Source organism: Sapajus apella, unplaced genomic scaffold, assembly GCF_009761245.1.
Source record: "Sapajus apella isolate SASKATOON/1434 unplaced genomic scaffold, GSC_monkey_1.0 scaffold6, whole genome shotgun sequence".
NCBI lineage: Eukaryota > Metazoa > Chordata > Mammalia > Primates > Cebidae > Sapajus > Sapajus apella.
The window spans coordinates 72456143-72476175 of NW_022436946.1; the positions used below are offsets into that span (position 1 = coordinate 72456143).

The 20033-nt window shown below is 39.6% G+C and overlaps 1 protein-coding gene across 2 annotated transcripts in view; it reads left to right on the plus strand.

Moving 5' to 3' along the window:
- Positions 1-20033, plus strand: part of IMPG1 (interphotoreceptor matrix proteoglycan 1) — a 147202-nt gene that overhangs the window by 11745 nt on the left and 115424 nt on the right. The window contains exons 2-4 of one of the 2 annotated variants that reach the window (XM_032275468.1): positions 10293-10526; positions 17030-17196; positions 17480-17508. In XM_032275468.1, the coding sequence (XP_032131359.1) occupies positions 10293-10526; positions 17030-17196; positions 17480-17508 (430 nt within the window). The remainder of the gene's footprint in view (positions 1-10292; positions 10527-17029; positions 17197-17479; positions 17509-20033) is intronic. The other variant, XM_032275469.1, reaches the window with a different exon arrangement.

The window sequence follows — 20033 nt, forward strand, 5'->3', positions numbered from 1 at the left end:
ATGAAGAAGCAATGTGTTGATCCTGTGGTTTCTCACAACCGCTGGCACAGTACTGCCCACCTTGAGTGTGCCTGTATCCCTGTTTGAGAGGCACAGGCATTTGGCCATTACTAGAAGTATAGTTCTCAACTTGCAGGAGCAGCGCCTCTGCAGCTGGCAGCTAAATGTTAGTGTACCTCAGCCGAGAGGCTGCATTATCAAGGGATTGCAAGCCTCAAGTGGAGGCAGTATGTACTACATTTTTCTGCAACCCCTTAACAGGGAACTCAGATGTGTTTCTCTCCTTTCCCAGGACACAGAGACTAGTCAGCTTTGAGAAAGAACACTCCTTCTCTTCTCAATATGCCCTGCCCTCTCACCCTACTAAGGCGGATGGGGAGTTTGCATACATTTCTGCTCTGGGTACGGTTGAAAACACAGCCCTACTAGACTCCTACCTCCTCACTCCCTGACACTTACCAGACCTGAAGAACTGACAACTCCATCTAGTCAGAGGATCATCCCCTTTGGGCACAAAATAGGCAACCCCTTTTCTATCTCTCCCTTCAACTTCAGTTCTGTTCCTCCTAAGTTACCACACTGCTTAGGCCCTCAGCAAAAAGTGCATATGTTGTGTACCTCAGCATGTCACCTATAGATTTGGTTCTTCCTTTTTTTTTTAAGTGCAATGAGGTTAGGGTTCAGTACCTATGTACATGTATGCAATTGAAGGTAGGCACTAGAAACCTCTTATTTCTTGCAAGGGTTTGCCAAGGTCCCTAACCATTTCCTTCTGACACAGCAACTGTGATGATTAAACCTGATTTTTGCAAGAAGAGAAAAATAATGCAACCACTCTAATTATTTGAGAGAAGAGACCACTGATTTGTATCCTCAGTAGGAGTACTACTGCTGAACAAATGCCAGTTTTAAAGGTAAAAAAGACAGTGATGGCATCCAATTTTCAAAAGCTACAGAGAGGAAAATGGTGTAGCATCCACCCCACCCATTATTGATCACCATCGTGCATGCTGACTATTGTGAAAGGTTATCTACTTCCTAATTCATTAAAGGAAATAACTGCAAGTTTCCTTACTTTCTATTATCTTCTTTTGCATCATTTATTCCCACAAGTTTTGCCTCCCAGGCCACAGATTGGGGCTGGCGTTGTATAAGTTTGTTGAGAACTACCTGTAGGAGGGCGAGTGGGAAAGCAAGTTGTAGAAGCTTCTGTGTTCTCCACTTTATTGCCCAGAAGACAGTGTGCTTAAAATCCATGCAATCTTCTGGGACAGACTGAACAATGTAGTCAGAAAATCTGCATAATCTGTTGATACATATTCAGGTATGTTAAGCACGATTTGTATTTAATTGCCTTTGCTCTTTGGGAAAAATTTCTCAGGTGTATAATTGAGAATCTGCTAATGTAGTGGGAGGACCGAGATATAATGAATCACAAACGAGACATATTTGCAAAAAGGCCGCAGTCCCTCACTTTTTTTAGTAAGGTTAGAAAAATTGGGGGAAAATTAAATTGTGGGGTTTTTTTTAACTTCCAGTCATTGATTTGGTGCTGAAATGTTATCTACTTATTCTCTCTAGAGTTCTGTTCCTCAAATGGTGATTTTTGTCCTGCAGAAATTCCAGTAAATTTTGTCTCTGCTCCCATTAATTCATTCATTAAGACATCAAGACCTTTTCCCCTAGGAAGACATAATGGGTTTGCTAAGTGCTTATGCCAATGGCTGTTGCTTTCATAGCAATGCTACCGTGAAAGCCTGATTCTCCTATTCCTGATGTCTAGGATTCCCACTGTACGTGTGCAGTAAGCCTTTGTATGTCTACAGGATTAAATAGCTAAAAAACAGTTTCTCTAGAAGAGACAGTTTGGTGAGGAATGGTCCAAACAGGTTGGTAAGTATCCACTTGAATATTGAACGAAGAAAGAGAATGACTTGTAGACAAAGCTGAGCCTGAAATGGAAACTTTGTAAGCAGCCTATGACTGGAAGCCAACTTTTGTACTGGAAGGAATAAAGTAATCAACTCTTCAGTGATATGGCAAGGAGATGATGTGGCCTATAATGTCTTCAGGGATGCCAGTCAACATTGAGGTCACATGGCCATCAGCCTTCAACCTAGAGTGAAAATAGTACTTTGACTAAAGGGCTAGCTTTCACATTAGCTAATAAACATGCTTAGGTGATCCAAACCTAATTTGTTTTTAAGGATTCTCACTCTGTTGCCCAGGCTGGAGAGCAGTGGCACAATCTCCACTCTCTGCAACCTCCACCAACCAGGTTCCAGCGATTCTCCTGCCTCAGCCTCCCAAGTACCTGGGATTATAGGGGTGTGCCACCACACTTGGTTAATGTTTTTTTTTTTTGTATTTTTAATAGAGATGGGCATTTCACCGTGTTGGCCAGGCTGGTCTCGAACTTCTGGCCTCAAGTGATGTGCCTGCCTCAGCCTTCCAAAGTGCTGGGATTACAGGCATGAGCCACCGTGCCTGACCCAAACCTAATTGTTAAATATTAAACAAAGAGTCAAAACTCAGTGTTTCAAAACTGCCACTCACATCCTTGGGCAGATAGGACTGTTTTTTAGGATAAATTAAATTCAGTGGTTGTTCCGTTAATTTTCCTTTCTATATATTTGGAAATTTCCAAAATTATCATAGTTACACTGGGTTACAGAATCTAGGTCAGCTCCCAGATAGAGTGGCTAAATTTAAAAAGAAAATAAATAAATACACCACTCTCCCCAGCTTAAGCCTTCAGTGGCAACCATTTTCCTTAGTCTGGGGAAGGTTCCCTGCCAACTGACATCTTGTCCTCCTTTATACCCACCTAGATACTTTCTACCTGCCAGGTCTTTCAAGAGAAACTCCCAGCTCAAGGGAGCCCATCCTGCTGTGTAAATCTCTGCCTTTTTCCAAATGTTTTTACAAAACCACAGCCCTCACCACCACCCCCATCAACAAATGTCAATATCAAAATTCACAGAAGGGATCAGTGGAGTTATAGTTTACGGTCACTTTCTGTATATCGTGTGTTAGATAATCACACCTTCGGGTGAAGTATCATATTTGCATGTTGAATACACCAGGCTCTATAAGCACATCGCAAATACAGAAATATAAAAAGAATAAAGGTGAGAGAGAGAGAGACAGGGAGAGAGAGAGAGTAAAGGCGGTGGGGGGCAGGTATTGGTAGCTATGCATGTGATATCAGAGGATATCCTCACTTGCTAGGACCTTGCTTTGTCTTGGAAAAGGAGGGAAAGACAAATCTTTTTTTATTTTAACTTTTATTTTAAGTCCAGGACTAAATGTGCAGGTTTGTCACACCAGTAAACTTGTATCGTGGAGGTCTGTTGTATAGATTATTCCACCACCCAGGTATTAAGCTTAATAACCAATAGTTATTTTTTCTGATCCTCTCCCTCCAACCACCCTCCACTCTCTGATAGGCCCCAGTATGTGTTGTTCCCCTCTATGTGTCCATGTGTTCTCATCATTTAGCTTCCACTTATAACATGCAGTATTTGGTTTTCTGTTCCTGCATTACTTTGCTAAGGATAATGGCCTCCAGCTTCATCCATATCCCTGCAAAGGACATGATCTCATTTCTTGTTTATGGCTACATAGTATTCCATGGTATATATGTACATTTTCTTTATCTAGTCTATCATTGATGGGAATTTAGGCTGATTCCATGTCTTTGCTATTGTGAGCAATACTGCAATGAACATACACATACATGTGCCTTTATAACAGAATGCTTTATGTTCCTTTGGGTATATGCAGTAATGGAACTGCTGGGCCAAATGGTATTTCTGTCTTTAGGTCTTTGAGGAATTTCCACACTGAAAAGACAGATCTTTTTAAAGAGTTTTGCTGTCAGTGTAAATAGAAAAATGAGCTACTAGCTGGAGGAAACATGCTATAGAGAGAGGATTTTTTAATAGAAGGAAAAATAATAGCATGTTTGTGTTCTAGAAGTAATCCAGTAGCAAAAGGGAAAATAATGATGTAGGAAAGTGAGAGAAGAGTTTCTGGAAAAATGTCCTTGAAAAAGGATGGGACCTGGTACATAAGTGGACAGTTGGTCTTAAGTAAGAGCACAGACCAATCATCAAATAGTCACAGGAACGAAAGCATAGACTATGAGCACAGACGCAGCCAGTGAGCAGTGAGCAGATGCAGTGCTGGATGCTTGTGAAGTTCTCTTCTGGCTCCTCTTGTTCTCAGTAAAACGTGAAGCAAGCTCATCAGCTAAGAGTAAGAATCAGCAAGAAGGTACAGGAAATCCGACAAAAGTGTGTAGCTCTCCAGGAGAGTGCAAAACTGAATTGGACCAGAGAAATATAGAGTGATTTTACTTAAGGATCATAAATTTAAAGTGAGTTCTAATGTTTGTTTTTCTTCAGCCATGCTCAGCTATACAAAGATCCAGGTAAGGGGTAGGCAGTGGGTTGAATTTAACCATGATTATGGTTTTGCCTGTAAGGTACAATAACTGAGGGGCAAGGGAGCTGTCATCCATAAGGGCAAGGCAATAATGATATTCTTCCTCATTGACCTCCACATATTTAATTGGTTCCATTCATTGTTTATTTATGGAAATATTGAAAGTGTCTGGGAATGCAGATTGTACTAAAATATACTTTATACATAACCATCTCTTTTCTGGTTTTTTTTTTTTTGGTGTTGATTCACAAAATAATTTCTATTTGCCTTTTCACCTAGAATATTGTCTTGAACAAGATGACTGTGTCCTAAGCCTCTGATATTAGACACTTAAAACTGGGACAGAAATTTCAAAGAGGATTTGCAGTAATGTAGGTGGGCAAGACATAAGAAGCATTTTTTATAGTCTAATTGTTTTTAAAAACAAATCTAATTCATACATGTATTCTTTTAAAAAGTAATATTTCCACACACATTTTTCATTAATTCACTTAATGTGTGTTACATCTCTGTTATATACAAAACATTGTACTAGGCAAGCATCAAGACGAATTGGGAAGGGGAGGGCAAGATTACCATACAGATCCGAAAGGTATTTGCAGTCTACAGGGAAAAACTCATATATTTACCACGAATTATTATTCAAGACAGGACAAAGGAAGCACCACAACACAAGTTTCAAGGCATTTGTTTCTCTAGTTTACAGCTACATACCATAGCGGACCTGAAACAGTAGTCTCTTAATGAATACAGGTGAATCTATGAATGCCATAGAGATACGAACCACCCTGGAGGAACAGGAGGGAGCAATGAATGAATTCTGAATGTGAGATCTGAGAAAGCATAGTGGAGAATGTAATATTTCACTAGCTCTTGAAAGAAAAGTAGAAACACAACAACAGAGAAGGAAGAGAAGGGTCCTCTCATCTGAAAGACAAACCAGACAGGGGCACTGCAGTGTGGAAGCAGGAAGACTTCAGGGCATAGGCATAGTTTTGTCTGGGGGCTGAGGAATAGCATAGTGAAAAAAGTCAGAAAGGAAGAGTGGTAGGGACAGAGTGGGAATAAGAACCAAGCTGTGTTGGTAACAAAAATACTTTAAACCAAAATACTTTAAAAATACATTTAAACCATGACATATTAAGAAAACTTGTTAGCTGCATTTTTCCGACAAACCAGTTCTAAAATATGTCTAATTTTACACTTTGTGATTTCATGCTATTGCTGGTATTTTATAATTTTTGTAGGTACTGGTTTTCATTGATTTATAAAATGTTATTCTACTGACTAATGAAAATTTTGAATAAAGCTTTAGAGATCTTACTTTAAGAAAGAGGGAAAGGAAAGGAAGAATGATCCCAACAAGTGGAATGCCTTGATTATCTGATAAAGGCGTTCTTACTGAGCACTTACAGTGTGTCTTACACTGTTTTAGATGCTGCTCATGTTATAACTCATTTACTATCACAGAAACCCTGTGAGGGAGGTATTATTATTCCCCATTTTATAGGTGAGGAAATTCAGGATGCATATGGAGGTCAAGAACACCCACATTATACAATTATTAAGTGACAGCACCAGGCCCTGTGTACCGCCGGTTCTATAAAAACATTTTGAATAGTTGAGTGACATTATATGACTTGTGTTGCCACTACTTTTTTCTTCAATAAATAATGAACATATCTAAGTTACATTCAGAAAGTAAGTATCATGCATATTACAGCTGTTCCTCATCTATATTTAGAAGTTCTGAATATTCAAATGTATTACTTTCCATTTCTGTCTTTTCTTTATTCAATGATACGACTATTTCCAAAACCTATTGGTTTAAAGGTTGTTTTCGTAGTGTTTAATCTATAATTTAAAATGATACAATTGTATTTTTTCTTAACTTATAATTTATTTAATTAAACTCTTCTAACATTCTCTTACTCCAATATTCTTTTTAGATCTAAAGTAGGGAAAATATAAGGAAGTATTTATGGAAGTAGCTGTAGCTTGGCGTTGGCTATACCAGAGGGCATAAATAGGACTGATATATACGGAAGTGATCAGAAAGTAATTTTCAACTCAAAGTAAAGGTGGTTATTTCTTTTTTCTGAAATCACTTTGCCCTTCTCTTTGTAACTTTGAATTTCATTCAGAGGTAGTTGTTGATGGCAGGCAATTCATCATCATGTAGGTTGTACTCATTGTATCATCATCTTAGAGATTTTCTGCCTCAAAAAATTTTCCAGTCTTCTATTAAATATGCTCCATTTTGTGGCGAGTCTTCCAACTATCAATTCATTCTCATTAAGCTTTCACCTCCTCTTTTCAAATACTTCTATAAACCAAAGATATCAAACTTATAAAAGTGTACCCAAAGAATCTTTAAAAGTTCAATTTAGTATCAACATTGCAATTTACGCAGCACTGGTGAACAGCATGTGATCCGGCCTCATTGCCTTACTCAGGAGTGCTTTCATTAGCTCCAGCAACTATTCGCTCTTTTTACCTCATTGAAATCTGTAACAGGCTTTGTCACTGAGGCCTGTCCTACAGACATCTTTGGACTCAAGTGAGTTCCTGCGCTCTCACCTCGTCTCTAGTGAGGATGGGGCAGAGGCATAGGCAAAAGATTCTAATCCCAACCCAAGCTATAGCATCATCACAGGAGGGTTCTCTGTGGTTGGTTTTATGTCACAGAAACACAGTAAGTGAGGTATCTAATATTCGTGTGATTAAAAAAAAAAATGGAGGTTGTTTCTTCAGCTAAGAGAACCTAAAGTAGAAAAAAATATGAGGAGTGTTTATGGAAGTGGCTGTAGCTTGGTGTTTGCTGTACCAAAGGCGGAAATAGGACTGATATGTGGAAGTTATCAGAAAGTAATTTTCAACCCAAAGGAAGGAATTTGCTAAGTGGAGATATTCAAAAGTGGAACATGGTATTTCCTAGAGGAAGGAAACAACCATTTGTAGAGTATTTGTCTTGGGTGTTCTTCAGCAAGAGATATTTAAAACTGGGTGACCTTATATTTTATTTTCCAAACAGGGACACATTTGGATAAGAATGAAAGGATAAGAGCTATAAACTGGGGTATCCCAGGCGAATGGATTCACGTTACCCTAATTCACCCTTGTAGACCCCCGCTGTGTGGACTTGTTGACATGTGGAGAACAGGGAAATACTGACCCTAGTAGGGGAAAGGGAAAGATGGGAGTTCATGGAAGTGCTGGGAAAATCTGTGACCCTCTCACCTCCGCTTCTGTACCTACCCTGATAGGATGAGGCCTCAAGACCCATATCAAACAAGATCTCTGCCAGTGGGCCTGGATTTGAGCAAAGTGTTAGGCTCCAAAAGGATCCTCCTGGGAAAAATTCCAGGACAGCAACATTTTTCCCAGAGCCAGGGTAGAGGAGGTATTCTTCCCAAACCAAGTTACTCAGAGAGTTCTACAGGGCATAGCATTAGACAGTAAGAACAGGACCAGCCCCAAAGAACCAGAGATTGTGGGGATGACAAGGTACAGAACAGGACCAGCCCAATAGCAGGACCCCATATGTTACAGGCAGGCACAGTGAGAAGCATGGAGAAGGGCAGGCGTATAGGGGCACAGTCTCCCCAGTACGGTCTGTATTACACCGCCTAGGCCTCCAAGTACCCAATGAGGCAGCTGCTTCTTCCATTCTAAATGGCAATTAAAATAACAAAAACTTACTTTTTACTATGATAAGTCTGTTGTAATCTATAAACTGCTTGAAAGGATCATTAAAATTAATATTCCTAAAAAAAATTCACATTTGACTAACTGTAATGGGTAGTAACATCTGTGTGCTCAACTCCTATCCGTCTCTTGCACTTTGCCCCTAGACTGAATGGGCACCTTTCACTTTGCCATGTAGCCATGTTGACTCAGGAAAAACTGATTCCAGCTCCTGTTTAGAATAAGCCACTTCAGGTAATCCCAGTTCCCTGCCCTGTAATTACTCAGATCAAGCGAACAGCACTGGTATATCCCTTGGAACTGGTCTTGCTCCAGGCACATGGCGTAAGTCAGCTAGACCTAAGGGAAAGGCTATTTTTCAACATGAATGAGAGTCAAGGTGGTGATCCAGTTGCTGCTGGCCATCATCAGGGGAATTCGATGGAAGCCTGTCGGTGGATGATATCACCACATGAAGGGACAGAACCAGAGAAGTCAGAGCCAGACCTCTATTTCCACCAGACATTCTCCGCCTCTGGCTTTCCTTGGTGGTGATAACTTTCTTACTGTGTAAGCCAGTTTGAGATGCATTATCTTGATTCTTCATCTGGAAACATCTTAGCAGATCTATAAAACAGTGATTTCCAAACCTGCCTGCATATTGAAATTACCCAAGGATCTTCAAAATTGTTGATGCCTATATTCTACCCAGAGATTATGATTTATGGGTCTAGTGTGTCATTGGGTGAGCCACTTAATCTCTAAATTTCCTCCCTTCCTGGAGATTCTAAGAACATACCTCTGCCTAAGACAAACACAGGGCACTCTGAGACTTCTCAAAGTGATGGGAATATGTGTTCCCACGTGGACTTTCTCCACCCTCCACAATATTGAGGGACTTTTATGCTTTGCAACAAGATCTGAATTGCTCTTCAGCTATTCTGCTTGGATTCCCCTTGTATCACATTTCAGAAGAAATGGGTTTCAGAGACTTCCCTAGTAAAATAGGATTGTAAGTCTCTATAAGCCACATGCTTGGAGTCTCAAGAGGCCATAGTAAAGGGTCCCAACTGTTCATCAATAATTTTTTAATGGTAGGATGGATAAAAGGAAAGAGGTGGAGTAGAAGATGAGGAATTGAGATCTGATTACACTGTTACCATGCTCTGCCACCCTCTCTTTCCCTCTCTCTTTCTCCCAAACACAACACCAAAACCTAGGTCTTTCTTTCACATTTACGTGTGACCTAGATCTGACTACACTGTTAACACACACTGCCGCTCTGAGCCTCAGTACCCTAATCACTGATGAACTGAGAAAAATGATAACCGTTTCATCTATGTAGTAAAGCTTTTGTGAGGATATGAGATAATACATATAAAAATTCAAAACTAAAAAGTGCTTGATGAATGTAAGTCATTATTGTGAGAGGTCCAGAAAGTTAAAAATGCAGTCTAGACCTAACCCTAATGGACACAGCCATGCCAGCATGATGAAACAGCTTAGAAGAGAGCTCTGTTCTCTGCCAGCCTCCCCCTTTATGTTCTCCCCCTTCATCCTTCCTCTCACCACCCCTCATGAAACAGCAGGCTTGCACTGTCAATGCAACTCTAAGATGCAGCCTTGCTCCAACCCACTTGCAGCCAGATTGTCATGCTCTGAGCCCTGACCATAATGAATTCCTAGGGCAGCCACTAATAGGCAGGAAGGTTATTTTGTTGCATTTTTCCCCTAGGTTTTTAGAAGCACTCCACTTCCTCATCAAGAGTACACCTCTGGGCACCGCAATGCTATGTCATTCCCTGCTTGAATTATATTAACTATCATAAGAGGCATCTCTTGAGAGGCTTGAGTGCTAAGTGGGGAGTGATTTTTAGAAAGATGTGTGGGAAATGGTTTCAATATTTGGCAATTCCTAAAGGCAAGATGATTTGAGACACTGACTTTTTAAAAATACACTTGATCAGCTCATACTATTCTCTTATTTCTGAAAATGCCTTGTCATTTGGAATATTACATTTAGCAGTTGCACCAAGATAGAAATTTCATAAACTAGAGGATAATAATTTTCAGTTTATTTCATTCATTTATCCATATATGTCACATATATCACATAAATGCATATATTCACCAGGATATCAATCTTTCTTTTACAGATATCTCCATTAAAATATACCATTCTGAAACTAAAGACATAGACAATGCCCCAAGAACTGAAACAACTGAAAATATCGAAAAAATGTACAAAATGTCAACTCTGAGACGAATATTCGATTTGGCAAAGCATCGAACAAAAAGATCCACATTTTTCCCAACTCGGGTTAAAGTCTGTCCACAGGAGTCCATGAAACAGATTTTAGCCAGTCTTCAAGCTTATTATAGATTGAGAGGTAAGGAAAGAGATGAAACCTGTTTGGCCCTGTTATTTCCATCCCTTCCCTTTCATTCACCCATGGGTTGTCTTTAGCCTAAAACGTCCAGGTCTGTCATTTAGACATAAGAGTTATAAAAATCAACCTAGTGGTAATCTGATAATAATGAATATTAAACATTCAAAACTATTGTAGATATCAGCTCTTATGGCTTAAAATAATATCTTGTACAGCACAGAACCAATAGGTCATTTATAAATCAGAAAGCCTTGGCATCCAGATTTTACTCCTTAATTTTTTATTTTTGCCAATGCTCAATATTGCATTTTAATGTTCATATGAGTAAGAAGCACAGGATGATTGCAATGTCAGGAATCTAAGCAAATTGATTTATGACATAAGATTTCATTTTTCAAAAGCAACATTACGGTCCAGATTCTTTTTATAAGTTTGTGTATTGCTGATCCAGCAGAAACTTTTAAAGCTTGGAAGCCTAGAGGCACGTTGAAGTGCAAAGGAGACACAAATTAAGAGTGGTTACCAAGATATAACGCGGGAGTGTTAGCAGAATTTATAACACAATTACAGTGGTTTCTAGCAGAGTTACAGTGCACTTTTTACCCCAAGACTGGGAAACAGGATTCTGATAGCATTCCCAGAAACCATTAAGGAGTTAATCACAGCACAGCCATCAGTGGCTGTCCTTTTCATTTACTTACAATGGATGACAAAATTCTCATGGCTTCTTTTTTAAAAGAGAAAAACGAATCTTTGGTAGCAACTATTAGAATTCCCCGGGTAACTCCAAATAATGCAAAATACCTTGTCTGAGTCCTAAATTCAATTTATCTTACATGTGAAAGGTGAGGGTTTTACTGATTTCTACCTTGATCACACTAGATGTTTGCTTCCATCCAAAAAGCAGAGCCACTCTGCTCTATTTAAAGCCCATCTACTAAAGCAAGCTGGTTCAATTCCAGCCTATGATGTGTTGTACACTACGACAACTGACTACCCGTTTCACAATACTGACATCCAGCAAACTTCTCGGCTGTCTACTTCTGTTAGATGTGCCCGGGTAGAATCAATCTGAAGAGATTTTATTGGGTTTTGGAACAGTCTCAAAAATATCAAGCCTTATGTTCCTCATGTGTCTCATTTTCTGTGGAAGTAAAAAGATATTTGCTTGCTGAAAGAAGCCACACCCATAGAAAAGTGTAAAGTACTGGATAAAAGTCAGAAAGAGGACTCTCACTATAGAAAATCAAGGGCACTATATTACTATTCTGAGGTCCTAGAAACTAGGATACTATATTAATATTCCGAGGTCCTGGAATACTAGGATACTATATTAATATTCTGAGGTGCTGAGGTATCAGCCAATGCTTGTTGGTGGACACAGAAGGCAAAGAAATTTGGGAAAATAGAGAAAAGACAGTGACATTCCTAAATTGCTAATTTTGAGTGTGCCTACACATTGATCAGATAATGACCCGGGTAAATTCTATATTGTTTGCTCAGGGATGGACATACATATAGTATTTGCATCACACAATATGAATGCAACTATTCCTATTTTCATGGAACTTCTAACTCTTTACAACATTAACAAATAGGATTCACTGCAGGTATTTAGAACAGACTATTGCTACATCAAAATTTTTAGCTCTGAATTTTTATTCTCAGCTCTTTACTCTTGATTAGGTTGCCTCTTTCGTTCTTGCTTCCCTGGATGAAACAAACCATTGTTTTTCTCCCCACAGCGATGACAGTCCATTATCTTTATGGCTGCCCCTGGGTAATATGAAATTTTACTATTCATCAGTGTAGATTTCTTAAAAACAAATTGGTTCACAAAGAAACAAGAAATAAGACCCAGCTACAAAGCAGTGTTCCTTGGACAGAGTAACCCACTTACTGTTCTTGTTGCTACTCTTCCTAAATTATCTGTTGACATCTTTCAAACTTAGGAGAGAAAGTGCCCATATTCCTAAATCAAATGAAACATTAAATTATTTCATTTCCCAGGGCTTAAAAGCAACACAGTGAAATGTTCTGAGCTTTGTGGTAGAATCACAAACATACTTATCCCAAAGCACAAATACAAAAGAGGCAAGTGTGTCTCTGCTAATCTACAGGCTGAACTCTGTGCCCCAGCCAAAATTCTTGCTATAGGATGCCTCCCTTCAGACCTCACCTCACCTCACCTGTGTCTCTCCCTCTCTTTCCCTCTCTGTCTGTCTCCCACATCCAACATCAAAAGCTAGGTCTTGGCCAGACACGGTGACTCATGCCTGTAATCCCAGCACTTTGGGAGGCTGAGGTGGGCGGATCACCCGAGCTCAGGTATTTGAGACCAGCCTGGCCAGTAAGGTGAAACCCTGTGTCTACTAAAAATACAAAAATTAGCCAGGTGTGGTCGCACATGCCTGTAATCCCAGCTACCCAGGAGGCTGAGGCAGGAGAATCACTTGAACCTGGGAGGCAGAGGCTGCAGCGAGCCAAGATCTTGCCATTGCACTCCAGCCTGAGCAACAGAGCGAGACTCCATCTCAAAAAATGAAAAAAAAAAAAAGTGAATTATTTCTTTCACATTTATGTGTGCCTTAAAGAAGGTTACAGATGGATGGAGTCCTAGTTCTTGCTGCTCCATGTTGTCTGCAGATCAGCAGCATCACCACCACCTGGAAACTTGTTAGAAATGCAGAATCGCAGGTCCCACCCCAGACTTAGTGTCAGAATCTGCATTTTAACAAGTTCCCCAGGTAAAATTCATTTGTGCTTTAAAGTTCTAGCAGCACTAATCTAAAGAACATCTAGCCAACACTCCTGTTGTACAGATAAGAAAACTGAGATTTGCTAAAGTGGCATGTTCAGGGGCAAGGCTGGCAGCAGAACCAGGGTAGAACGCAGCGTCCTGACTCCCATTCCAGTGTGTTATTTCTCCCTCTAATGTGTGCACAACCCTGTGCTGGGCAGTTTCACATTCCACTGGTCTAGCATAATACTAATTGCGAATAACTGTCTGCAGGCATGGACTTCCAATACAGACAGCCATGCCTGGCCTCCTGGGTTTGTGCTCCCTGGGGTTCTTCCTACATCATCAAATGACTTAGGATATGACCTTCAGCAGAGAGGCTGACATTCTTTGATTTCAGGCATTGGCTGGCAACTGTAGGAAGACTGGGTGGCGGTGGAAGGGGGTGACCAAGGTGCTGGATTTCTCTAGAACCACCATGGCAGTCCCTCTCAGTAGGTTCAAAGGAGGATAGTACAGAACAGGCAAATCAAAGGTTTAGAAAAGTCCAATTGTGAGAAGTTTTCAGATCCCTCCCAGGCCTGAGGTCCTTTGATGCCGCAACTTTCAAGGGTTTTTTTTGATACTTCCCTAGTAGAGATGGGGGACTATCCTGGTGGGTTGTGGGCTGGTGTTCCCAATCATGGAAAGATTCTGTGCCTCCTGGCTTGTGAGAAGCTTCCAAGGGGAAAATGACATCAAAGGAGCCGCAGAGAAAGAAAGCCTTCCCCTCAGAAAGAGTCTGAGATTTCATTCTTAACATTATGATTCCTATAAACTACAATGTCACAGGGAGAAAATTCTTCCAGCAACTGCAAACATTGTGCTTTAGGGGGGAGGCTATTTCAGGGCCCTTATGGAAGGTTTTGATGGGTCTGTGTAGTTCTGTGACCTGTGGTAGGAAAGATGACAGCAGGGAAAGGAGAACTAGGAAGATGAATGCACCAAAAATAACACCTCCTACTTGACTGCTCAGCCTCAGTCTCCCCAACCATATTTCTCTTGCCTGCAGAAACCGCTGCATAACTCGTGATGCATCCTCAGGCTACACAACCCCAAGGAAAATGAACTTCTGTATACATTTGTCTACATCAGTTATGATGCCTGCAAGTCTGAGTTTGGATTCAACTGGGAGCAGCTAGGCTCAATGAAGAACACAATTAGTTCAATACTTAAATAGGAAAGAAATAAAAGCAAGTCTTAATCTGGGACCAAAAGTGACAAACTCAAGTTTGTTCCTAACTTGTAAACAGAAGAAATTATCATATAATTTCTTCCCTGATGTTTCACATGTGGATATTATCAATGAAAGTCACCAACATTTCAATATTGTCCATGAAAGTCACCAAAGACAGTGCTAGTTTATTTTATGTATTTTGCCATCTCTGGCACTTATATGGGTTTTGAATTAAAGTGGCAGGTCCATTGGAAAAAGATGGAAAAGCAAAATAACACCCCCAAAGAGAGTTTGCAGTATGTAGGAAAGAAGGCTAGCAAGGGCAGCTGGTTTGCTCAGATTGGACATACAAGTGTTACTGTCTGGACAAATCTGAAAACAACTGAGTGTCACTTCCTTCTTGCATATTATGTAGACTATTGACCAGAGGTGAAGGGACAGAGACAGGTTGCTGGTTTGTATCAGAAAAGATATTAAAACTTCTTGATCCTTGCCTAGCAGTAGACAGTTCACAAAGATGAACTCTGCAAGGTGAGATATTCCATCGCCTCCCACATGTTGATCCCCGTTATTTCCCCCAATGTGAGAAACCAGATGGCACATTTGAGGTGGACAAGACTGCACCCTCTCCTGTCTTTGTGGGTTACTCATTAAAAGATCAATTACCTTGAAGGTTCTAGTCAGGTTGCTGCTAGTAAATGACCTGAGCTTCTATTGATCTGGAATTTTCTTCTTAAAGCAGAAAGCTAAGAGAAATCAGACACAGAATAAGTGGGTGGGAGGGAATAACTTATAGGCATAAGAGTCTCCAGACTGGTCTTGCCTCACCCTATTCCTCCCATGGCCCTTTTACTCAGCACAGCAGCATTTCTTTAGTAAGTCAGATGGTGTCAGCCTCTGCCCTAAAGGCTCCAGTTCTTGCCATTGCTCTAGAAGTAAAAATCAACGTAATACAATTGTTTATAACAGAGCTTCCAAGGTTTTTGCTCACTTAAGTCCCTAAAACGACTTTTAAGCCATATGATCCCCTTACATACTTTTCCGTTGACATCTGAAGTTTTTGTCAAGTTTAAATTATTAAATAGGATGTAATTTTGGTGAGTTGTAAATATGGATATTTAAAATAAAACTAGAATTGGATCATTCTTATGTATCCAGTAGAATCTACCATAGCCACTCAATACTTACCATCAAATTCTTTTAACAGATATGTGAGCAAACTCTTCTTAACAGTAGGAAATGTCATAGGGTTGATTTTCCTCCACACACTCACACTTCCATTTCACTTCCCTCCTCAGTCCCATTTTAATCTAATTTATGTTTATGCTTGAAAATCTGTTATTGATTGATCTAAAATACTTTTTGGTAACCAAAATATGAACATAAATTGAAATTGCATTTTTTTGTTTCTTGTGACTACAAGATTTATGTGTAAAAAGAAATTTCTTGTGGATTCAGTTGTGTTTATCATTTTTAATATATAATCAATTTAAACACAGAGTTTTAGTTTTTATTGATAGATGAATGCAGGGTGAGATTCAAGTTTTGTGGGTGTTAATGTTTATAAACACAAAATTGCAAATGCAAAATTGTAAACAGGGCTTTGGAAGGAATCAGTGTTAAAAAAAAACAAAGGGTCTATAGCTTACGCTTCCTTAGCTTCTGCCTCTGGATCAAAGTGGTTGCTTTGGTTTTGTTCCCCTCGTTGTTCATATACATTTAGTCGTTATTTATATTGTGCATTGCTAAAATGAGACTAGGTTTAACACCAATTTTATCCCGATTATTTTACTTAGTTTCAATTATGTGTTGAGAAAACTTTTTTTTTTTTTTGAGATGGAGTCTCTCTCACTCTGTAGCCCAGGCTGGGGTGCAGTGGCGTGATCTCGGCTCACTGCAGCCTCCACCTCCTGGGTCCTGGTTCAAGCAATTCTCCTACCTCAGCCTCCCAAGTAGCTGGGATTACAGGCATGACCCATCAATGCCCAGCTAATTTTGTATTTTTTAGTAGATATGGGGTTTCACCATGTTGGCCAGTCTGGTCTTGAACTCCTGACCTCGTGATCTGCCCACCTCGGTCTCCCAAAGTGCTGGGATTACAGGCATGAGCCACCGCACCCGGCCTTGAGAAAACTTTACATAAATAACTTCCTGTTCCTTCAATGCCCCAGCACTCACAAACTGGGAGAATTTACTTGCCCCAAATGGCTCAAAAGTCACCTTTATAGTGAGGTCTTCCTCAACCACTCTATTTTAAATTACAGTCTTACACGCACACGCGCGTGCACACACACACACACACACACACACACACACAAACACACACACAATCATAGTCCCTATTTTCCTGCCTTCCTTTTTCTCCATAGCATATACTAAGTACTCAATAAATATTTGTTAAATGAATTAACTTTTAGAGACTATAAATTAGTGTGTCAACGTAAGCTATGAAATAATTTTTCATGTTATTAGACTTTGCCTGGGATTGCGCACAGAGACCCTCTTAGGCCATGGCCATTTTCCACCCCTAATCGCTCTGTATTACAGTGTGTCAGGAAGCAGTATGGGAAGCCTATCGGATCTTTCTGGATCGCATCCCTGACACGGGGGAATATCAGGACTGGGTCAGCATCTGCCAGCAGGAGACCTTCTGCCTCTTTGACATTGGAAAAAACTTCAGTAATTCCCAGGAGCACCTGGATCTTCTCCAGCAGGTGAGCCTAAACACCTTACGGTTATCTGGAACACTGCCCAAATAGTTCCCAGGCTCCAGCCCCTAGGCCTTTTGAATTGGTTTCCACGGCATAAGGGTTATTTAGAGAAGTGCTTGGAGGTATCTGATTAGACCAATAGAAATGTTATTCTTGCAAAATAATATGGTACAGTCAGTTTAAGCTTGAAGTGTAATTTAAGGGAGAAGGAAATGAAAATAGACTTTAGCTTTTTGGTTGGCATTATCTCCTGGTAAAATTACTTTTTATCTTTATTTTTTTGCAGAGAATAAAACAAAGAAGTTTCCCTGAGAGGCAAGTACCCAAAATAGAGTGTGTGTGTGCTCTTGACTTTAAAAAGATCATATAATGGAGTGAGACTAAGCTATTGTACCTGTAGGATTTTATGTCAGCCACTGATTGGTGCAGATTATTCTGACAGACAATTCATGCATATAATGTACTAAAGATAAATGAGTACATAAAATAAAAATAAATAGACCTTATAGATTTAGATAGACGTTTGCATTGTTTGCAGATAAAAGGAATTCATCACTATGTGATATGTATCTAATGTGTACCTTCACTTACAAGAAATACAGAAATTAAAATTGTTTGATTTTTAGAATTTATGGTAAACTATTAGTTACATCAAGAAAATATTTAATACAATCAAGGAACAACCTGAATTTTGAACTCTCATTTGGTATTCTGTAAAGTGTTAATATCTCTCAAACTAAATTACTAAAGCTCTAAGTCATATCCTCAACAAGAACTGAATATCAAATAAGAAAATCAAAAAACAAAATAAAGAGAAAAGGAAACCTTCATTAGATTAAATGATTAAAGAAGAGACACATTGTTGTCAAACTCCAAACTCACAAAAATTACATACATCTTATGATAACATCTGAAGATATTACTACAAAGAGAAGCACAAATTTGGCCATACGAATTACTGACAATACTTTGCAATGCCTTTCACATTTATCCCTTTGTTCCCATTCCCTTTGCCACTAACCTAGTCTAGGACCTTATTAATATACTCTGTGAAAAATGTCTAATCTGATCTCCCTGACAGATTTCCTTGCCTCTAACCTTTTTCTCCTCAACTTGCATAACTGCTGCTAGATTACTAAGTCTGAAATATTCCTTTTTTTACATCGAGTCCTGTTCAATGGCTTTCAAAAGATTCCTACATCTTCCTCTTGCCGTTCTGAATATCCACTCCCGACCTTCTCCAGCCCACTTCTGTATGCAGGAAGCTGAGTGGTAAGAAGTGCTTCACTGGCATCCCTTGCCTCTGGCTTCTGGTTAGGGCCAGTCAGTGAGGGGGAAGAGATCAGAGAGAGAATACTGGCAGAAAATTTACACACACACCTGCAGAGTCTTTAAGGGCTATTGGCGTTCTTCAACTTCCACTCAGTTCCTGCCAGCCTGTTCTTTCCACAGAGCCTTCTCTATGTTTGGCTCCTGGTCTCCTCCCACCCTTCTTGGCTCCAATAATAGTTTTAACACCCCACTGTTACTGACCCTGTGGGGTACTGCACTCTCCACTGTGGTTACTCTTATACTCTTCACACAACTCCATAAATAATCCCTTTATTGAACTTTGCACAAGTTACCTCGCTATGAGTCAGTCATCTGTTTCTTGCTAGAACCTTCACTAAGGCAGAAGCCAAAATAATCCAGTCTTTTCACCTCCTGACCTCTGCAACCTGGCCTCCCATTATTTGTGATTCCACAGCTGCCATCTTACCTCTTCTTCACTGCCAATCAACCATACCCTACCCATTGGAATTCTCACCCTAGCCTTTCCTCTTGCTTGGAATAGCCTGCCTTTTCCACTCCATCTATCCAATTCTACTCTCTTTCAAGCTCCAGGTGGAATCCCACATCACCAGGATGCCATAACAGACTATTTGAGTTTGCAGCAATCTCTTCCTGCTTTGGACTTTGTGCTCTGTTTGGCACTTACATTTTTATTGAACACTTCCTTGCTTTCTCTTGTTTTCCTGCCAGGAGTATAAACTTCTCAAGGACAGCAACTGTTTCATATTTTCCCATCTACTGTACAAAAATGAGCAAAATCCTCATATACTTTGTTAATCAATTATATCTATCAAGCCACTCTTTTATAGATTTTTTAAAAAGACTACCAAGAGAAATAATATGACTAAGGAAAATCCTAGTATTAGAGTATTACCCTTTGTTCACAAAACACAGACATATTGATTCTTCTCATTTATATAGGATAATACTTTACTGATGCTTCCATTTTCAAAAAATAAAAATAAAACAACACGTCTATCCATAAGAAAAAAATCAACAGAATATACCAAATTTTGACAGACAAACATTAAAAACTATAAGAAACAATTACTCAAGCCAGAAAGAAAAAGAAATAGAAGCATTTCATCTATTCTTGTGCCTGCCAGCATTGGTGGAGAGAAAGAAAGGAACATGAAACAAACATTGTACATTAGCTATGGTGACCAAGTTGTTTTCAAAAAAGAAAGAAAAGAAATTATCTTTTAAATCTTTCCAAGAAGACAACACATAATTTTCTCACCTTACTAACCCATAAGTCTGTCAATTTCAAATGACTTTGAAATAAAGCCAGTGGAAAAACTGAGTAGCTCAGCGTCCCAAATTACAGCTCCTCAGTGATGGTATAGATTGCCAGCCTAGTGACAGAATCACATCTTTAAATAAAGGGTAAGAAAACATCATCCCACATTGTCCTGCACAAAGTGGACTGCTGACTTGTAACTAATGGAATAGCCAGCATTTTACTAGCTATTCTTCTCAGTTATTTTCTTTTTTACAGCAAGACAGAG